Source organism: Cynoglossus semilaevis, chromosome Z, assembly GCF_000523025.1.
Source record: "Cynoglossus semilaevis isolate Cse_v1.0 chromosome Z, Cse_v1.0, whole genome shotgun sequence".
NCBI classification, from domain to species: Eukaryota; Metazoa; Chordata; class Actinopteri; order Pleuronectiformes; family Cynoglossidae; genus Cynoglossus; species Cynoglossus semilaevis.
In genome coordinates this window covers 21,039,040-21,047,047 of record NC_024328.1, presented here as the reverse complement: position 1 = coordinate 21,047,047, position 8,008 = coordinate 21,039,040, and the positions used below count along the sequence as shown (strand labels likewise).

At 37.6% G+C, this 8,008-nt stretch overlaps 1 protein-coding gene across 3 annotated transcripts in view; it reads left to right on the top strand.

Annotated features, from left to right (window-relative positions):
• The first annotated feature begins 534 nt into the window (after window positions 1–534).
• grid2 (glutamate receptor, ionotropic, delta 2) overlaps window positions 535–8,008 on the top strand; it is a 254,308-nt gene continuing 246,834 nt past the window's right edge. For all 3 annotated transcript variants that reach the window (XM_008336887.3, XM_025053042.1, XM_017043061.2), the window contains exon 1: window positions 535–1,107. In XM_008336887.3, coding sequence (XP_008335109.1) covers window positions 831–1,107 — 277 coding nt within the window. In that variant the 5' untranslated portion in view covers window positions 535–830. The remainder of the gene's footprint in view (window positions 1,108–8,008) is intronic.

Sequence of the window (8,008 nt, the reverse complement as noted above, 5' to 3'; positions counted from 1 at the left end):
AAAAAAGGAAAAATTAATGAATCACATACATCTGTCTGAGAACTGAAGAGCATTCAGACAGCAAACCAGTTTTTTTTTTCAATTTTATGTATTTTATTATACTATTCTGTGTCAGCAGAGGGAGGTGGCTTGGAAGTTGGTCAGTATGCCGACTATCACACATCTTGACATACTGGAGAATTTAGGTATGTCTTTGGTTCAATAGCCAGAAATGAACCGTTTGTTAGGGGGAAACGTATTTTATAGAGGAAAACGCTCTGCAATGTGCTTAACGCCATATTGAATGATAAGAGATATATTTATATATATATAGATTCCACTGCAAATTCCACTGGAATTTTTGAAGTATGTGTAAATCTTGTGCATTTCAGTCAATTATGCTTTATTACTGTTACTTTTTTAAAGTGTTTTTTGTTTAATAAAGAAGTTCAGATAGATGAATCCTTATCTTTTGTCTGTGATGCTGTGTCATGTGAATAAAAAGTCCTCTTGGTGTTAGTGTTGTTTTTAATCTGTGGCAGTGACACTGAAAAAAGTAGTTGGCCAAGTTTTATAATGACTCATGTGAATGTATGTCATAAACCACCTATATAGATTCATATATACAATCTTGATGTTGCAGTGTGACCTGTAAAATGAAAATAATTATCTCTACAAACATGCATTTCCACCTATGCTGCCTTTTTCGCATAAATGAGTCAATAGAATAATCATTGTTTCTTTCAAAACAATTAACAAGTTTCTCGTCTGTTTTTCCTCTACCTTTCTCTCTCTTCTTCTACTACTTCTCTACTGTCTCTCCCTATTTCTTCCATCCAGCCTGTGAGCTGATGAACCGTGGTATCTTGGCCCTGGTCAGTTCAATAGGCTGCATGTCGGCAGGCAGCCTTCAGACCTTGGCTGATGCCATGCACATCCCCCACCTCTTCATCCAGCGCTCCACAGCAGGAACACCCCGCTCTGCATGCCCACCCACCAGTCGCATCCCGGGATCAGATGACTACACTCTAATGGTGCGCCCCCCTGTCTATCTTAATGAGATCATCATGCAAGTGGTTTCTGAGTACAGCTGGCAGAAGTTCATCCTCTTCTACGACTCTGATTTTGGTAAGGGAATGCTGTCGTTTGTACTCCATCATTTTTTTAAATATGGACTCTGTCTGACACCAATATCAGCACATCAAGATCCATGGGGAGCTGTCAGGTATATGGTCTGTCAGAGAGACTGCTGTCCATGTCTGGCAAATAAAAATGCAGAGCATAGGCAGACATGGATGTGGGTGATTATTCAAATGCACAGAAACAGGCCCACCTGTGGCCATGCATCATTAAAAATCTCAATGCTGGTGGCACATCAGTCTGTCTGTGTGTGTGTGTGTGTGTGTGTGTGGTGTTTCATTTCTGTTTCTGCTTCTCCCCCTCCTTCTCTTTAGTCCATGAACTCCTACATTATGGGGGAAGTATTCTGTGTTCTTTTTTATTGACTAAAACTCTGCTTCTTAACATATTAATGGCTCCTGTATATTGAAATATTGGTTTGCCACATTTCACGTATGTGCAAGTTCACTAGATTTTATTCACCTGACATTTCACCATCATTTTTCAAAGTGTCAGACTGTCAGTCACTGCTGTGCTCTGATTCATACTTAAACATCACATATTGACATATTGACTGCAGCTATACTACAATGTCATCAGGATGCTATCTTTTCCTAGTATTTTCCTAGTTATCATATCACATTGGGTGGTGTCCCATTGCACTCATTGTGGTCAATGAATGCAATTAATGGGTTTTATGCATTGATTTCCAAAGACGTTCCTACAGTGGGGTTGTGTTGCAATGCATCCCCGAAAGCCTGGCTCAAATCCTCTGAGATATTGCAGCCTTTTATCAGAGTATTGAATATGTCATAAGTAGTAGAGCTCAATATTGCACAGTTCAAGTTGGATAAATATTGAGTAGTGGCTAATGTGGCCTTCCTACATGTGGAAGTACCAGTTCATGTCAACGCAATATATACCATAATTACAGCAGCGCAGTACACCATAAGAATGGCTTTAGGACATTAGAGACAGCAGGTATTTTTCCTACATAGAGGTTGGATGAAAGTCCTCCCTGGGCAAGACATTAATTACTAATTGGAATAAATAATTTATGCCCAATACACACTCAGTCAGAATTTTCAGAATAGACGGTAAATTGTGTTAAAGCCAGGTCAACAGCACAATAATAAAGTAGTATAGATAACACAACAAATTATTTGAAGACAACATCAACTTGGTGTGCTCTCTTACTTTTATTCACTATTCAATAACTATTACATCTGTTTAGCATAAGGGAATTATTCATAAGCATGTGCTAGCTAGCTACACGCTAACTTGAGGAGCTGAGCAGCTTGCTAACAGATGTACAAACTGCCAGGTGTACAGAGTTTATGACGTTGTCATTCCAAAGTTGCAGCTTTCACAGGAGGTCCCCCTTAGTACCTCCTGGAGGCCCTTACTTTGAAAACCACTTTCTAGCTCCTGAAGTATACTACAAAAACCCCATAAAGTATTTGTCAATTATTGATGCTACCAACATTATATATTGATACTTGTATATTTATATAAATACTACTACAAGTATGATTTTCTCTTCTCTGGATCTGGATCTTTTTAAATGGTCACATATTCTTCTTTTCGAATCCAAAATAAGATCCAATACTTTAAGAATTTCCATCTCAGGACTGAACATTTTCACACTCTTGATTCAACCACACAGATACAGATACCACACACACACGAGCGATGGCCTTTTAAGATGATAGCAATGTTCCCAAAAGGCGTTGCTTCTTTACAAGGAGAGTCCTTTATAGAACAGACAGCCAAGTGTGTCCTCTCAAATGAAGCTGTGGTGCCACTGTCTCCGTCCCTATTTTCAGCTCTACTGGTGCATTCCGGACACCAAGAACACGTTTGTTTTCTCCTCTCCCTCTATCGCTCTTCCCCTGTGTTTCCCTTTCTTGCTCTTCTTCTCTTTCTCCCCTTCTTTTGTACTCTCTTTTAACTTCCTCACCTTGCTATTAGCCCCCCTCAAATGTCTTGTACTGTAAACGTGATGTATATAAAAACATGTCAAAAGTGACAAGTTCCTGTTGTTGAGCAAATGCGAAGAGTACCACTTGGAGATAATAACACTGCTGGCATTTGGGTGATTTGTTTTGTTTTGCTTTCAGCCAACAACAAAAGGATCACAGAGAGAGCGTTTACAAGTAAAGTGTGAAGCTTTTTGGAATGTCACAGTTTTATTAGCACCACACCTCCATTAAACCAAAAGTGAATACTTGACAAAGATTTTAGGTAATATTGACTTACACATTATGTCAAGTGTTAGCGTTTGAATGATCCCGAAGGCATAATTGGACATATTACCATTTAATCCTTTATGTACTGTTTAATTCATTATGCAGTTCTCATATAATCCTTGTCTATGTATATTTTTACGCAGATAAAAATACATTGGGTACAATAAAGTGTGGCTAAACTGGAGCTAGATTAATTGTAATTAATTCTTATGCCCATGCATAATGTTATTATTATTATTATTTTTTTTTTTTGTTATTGTTGGAGCTAATGTTAGCTTCGGCCCTGGAGCAGATTACAAAGTGTCCCCTGTGCATTCCAACTACAGTTGGAGCTCCGAAGCAGGAAAGAGCTAACGTGTAACCAGCCATGTTACAGGCACTGTTCAGAAAAAAAGTATTTATTTAATTAAAAGTGAAAAAAACATCTTTCTCTGTAAATATCCCATGTTACAGCAAGGACAACTGTGGTTTATAGAAACGTGTGGCCTATATATGTACAATTATTATTATTTTTTTTTTTTAAATTTAGTGGCAGTTGTGGCTTAGTGGTTAAGGAAGCAGACTTGGGTCCAGAAGGCTTCAGGTTTGATTCCACAACATTGGGCACTTAAAGCAGCCCACTGTTCACTTTGGTGATGGGTTAAAAGCAGAGGCCACATTTCGTTGTGTGTGCTGTGTCACAATGACAAGTAGTTCACTTTCCTTAGTGGGTGTGGCTTATATTCAGGTGCGCTTAATCACCCGGAAATTACAGTATTAAAAAACTCAAAGGTAAGTGTCATGCAAGGTATTGGTTTTGGTTAAGAACTGCCATTTATGTAAAGTAAAACAAACAAACAAACAAACAAACAAACAAACATTGTTATGTCTTGTAGAGGACCCATAGCAGTAGATTATAAAGCTATTCCCAAATATCAGACCAGCCTCATTGACCTCATAGCAGTTAATGAGTCTAGCGCTGACAAAGTGATTGAGACAAATGTCATATTAATTTTAAGGGACTGTAGAAATATTAATATTGTTTTCATAGAACTTTTGAAAGTCTATGAAGCTAAATTAAATTAAATAGCAACAAATAAAATGCTATTATTTGTCCTTTTGATTCAACAACATATACAGTAGAAAAAAATGGTTTTCATTATGTTCAGAAATGAAAGGTCAATCATGATTAACCATACTAAATTAGAATTACTGTTTGTAACAATTAATCCACCAATACCCTCTGATTAATCAGATAAAATTTAAGTGTTTGACAGCCCTTGTACTGTGTGTATTTGCCATTTGTGGGAGGACATGACTTGATAAACCGCACACTCTGCACACTTGTTGGTTGTGGCTGACAGAGTAAAAAGGACACATTAGTCAAATCTCCACAAATCCAAATCACTTAGAGGGATATTTGAACCTCAACCTGTTAGTGATGAGCTGCTCTATTGGAACCATATCTCAGTTAAGGGACGTAAGTGAAAGAGGAATGAGAGAAAGCATGATGTGAGTGAAGAGCATGACGAAACTGTTGCGCAAAATTGTCTCTTGAGAGCGAGGGAAAAGAACAAGGAATGATAAGAGATCAGTGAGTGGATAGATGATGGATATCTTTTTAAGGCTATGTAGGAAGGCTTGTGAAAGGAGAGGAGTAAAAACTCAAATCTATGCCAAGTGAGACATGTGTAAGTTGTTGATAAGCACATTTAGAGGAGAGGAAAAATAAAGAGGATGATGAGAAAAACAGGCAGAGCAGCAGAACAGAGAATGGGAGATGTCCATGCAGGCATGACATCATTATATTTCACACTGTACAGTGTAAAGAAGCAAAGCAAGGCTTTAGTATGGCTTTACCAATAAGATACTTTGTGCATGCAGTGATAGTGTTTGCATGGTACAGCAGACAGAAAGCTAAATATTTCTTTGCTTCTGTTTTAGAGACTGAGGAGGAGGTGGTGACATGAGCAAACACAAATACTGACACTATATATACACAGACAAATGCGTCCCCCGGGAAAGCTTTTTTGGTGGTTGGAACAATTAGCATAAAATGCGTGGTCTTGCTATTTAGGTGACAATTTGTTCCCTGACATTCTTAATATTATTTATTTCTGTTTATGCAAAACCCTGGTGAAACAAATACACCAAAATGGAAGACATCAATAGACAAAAACTCTTGGACCACAAATGTGCAGAATAGTCTGAATGCATGGGCAATAAGGAAGATCTAACATGGCAGCTCTATCTTTGCTAAAAAAAAAACAACAACAAAAATTGTAATGCTGAATAAGCATGCATTTCAGCAATATCCTAGTGAGAAGGGAATAAGTGGGGTGTGAACACAACAAGAGCCTGAGCCTGAGGATAAAATGTTGGTTTGTGCATGTTTTTTAAGCACTCAGCAGGGATTCTTGGAATCCAAACCCTGAAGCTGTGAGGGGAAACCAGCAGAAGAGGAAAAGGAAAGGGTTGGGGAAAGGGTAAGGAACTGTCCAAAAATAAATAGGGGAAGAGAAGATGCATGAATAGATAAATTTTTATTTACATTCAATCACTTTTTCTATAATGTTTGTTTCGGTCTTAAGGTGTGTATTAGGTACTTAAACATTTAACAGCAAAGGTGTCAAACTCATTTTGGTTCAGCCTAATTAGATGTCAAGTGATCTGGACATCAACATTACCTACAAATAATAATAAGCCCATGTTTTCCCTTTTTTATGCAAAGAAGTACAAGTCTTGATTTTTGAATCTTCAAATTTAAGGAAATATAATTTTACAAAACATCATAAACATGAAGTGCTTTTTTTGCTTTTAAAATTCATCAAGCGGGCTGGATTGAACTCCCCTGTGGGCTGTATGACACCCCTGGTTTACAGTAACTGAGATATACAATACATTCTTTGGGACCCGGCCCACGTGTAACAGGTTCAAATCACAAATCACTCTCTGTGAACTAATCTTTCGCTGTGAACTAGTGATGTATCGTTCGCAAGTGATTCATTCAAAATGAACGAATCTTTCATATGACTCGTGACACCCGAGTCATATGAAACATTTGTTCATATTGAACTCACAAATCACTCAATGCGAACTAATCTTTCACTGTGAACTAATCTTTCACTGTGAACTAATCTTTCGCTGTGAACTAATTTTTCGCCGTGAACTAATCTTTCGCTGTGAACTAATCATTCTCTGTGAACTAATCTTTCGCTGCGAAATAACCTTTCGCTGTAAACTAATCCTTCGCTGTGAACTAATCTTTCATTTCAAACGAATCACTCTCTGTGAACTAATCTTTTACTGTGAACTAATATTTCGCTCTGAAGTAATCTTTCATTGCAAACGAATCACTTTCTGTGAACTAATATTTCGCTGTGAACGAATCATTCTCTGTGAACTAATCTTTCGCCGCAAAATAACCTTTCGCTGTAAACTAATCTTTCGCTGTGAACTAATATTTCATTGCAAACGAATCACTCTCTGTGAACTAATCTTTCACTGTGAACTAATATTTCGCTGTGAACTAATCTTTCGCTGTGAACGAATCATTCTCTGTGAACTAATCTTTCGCTGTGAACTAATCTTTCCCCGCGAACGAATCTGTCAGCGGAGCAAACCATGTTGCCTTGAGTATTTAGTGTCGGAGAACCACAACCTTCTTTACAACGCCCACAATAGGGCTAAAGCGCAACCTGCTGTAAAACATTTTACTGGTCGAGACTCAAATTCAAATCAATAAAAAGAGTCGGTCTTCCCATCATTACTGTGAACTAATCTTTCACTGTGAACTAATATTTCACTATAAACGAAGCACTCTCTGTGAACAAATCTTTCACTATGAACGAATCACTCTCTGTGAACTAATCTTTCACTGTGGACTAATCTTACACTGTGAACTAATCTGTTACTATGAACGAATCACTCTATGTGATTCGTTCACAAAGACAGCCTTTCGCTTCGTTCTCGCGAATTTGTGTCATTAGTCACGGGACAGAGAGCTCGGGTCAAAATCCGTTCACGACTCGGTTCATTTTACTGTTCGAGAGTCAAAGATCTGAATCAGTAAAAAGAGTCGGTCTTCGCATCACCAATGTGCACCTACCATAAGGACAGCAGAGCCAGACTGTTGCTCCCCGGGGTTCACGACTCTAATCAGCAGGGGCATTTAATGACCGTAGGATAATTTTTTTTTTATTTTATATATAAACTCTGTTGTATGGCAAATGGAACCATATATTTATAACTCTGTTACACATTTTAATCCATACATTAAGTTTTTTGCCCAGGAGCAAAGTCGCATCAAAACCATGCAGCACCAGAAGTCATATTAATAAGTATTTTATGTATGGCTAGTATAACAACGTTCTTCTTCTTCTTTTCCTTTTGGCTTTGTCACTTTTTTCAGGGGTTGCCACAGCGAATCACTAATTTCCATATTGCCCTGTTCTCTGTATCTTTTACTCTGACTCCAGCTATCTGCATGTGCTCCCTCATTATTAATTTTTAAAAAAATAATTTTAATAACTTTTCTAATAGTTCAGAAACGTATTATACTTATAAAATTATTGGTATGGTTTAAAAATCCATACATTCAGTTGTATTCAGATTTTAAAAAAATGTATGGCTCTCACAGATATACATTTTAAAATATGTTACTTTTTTGGCTCTTCCTGCTG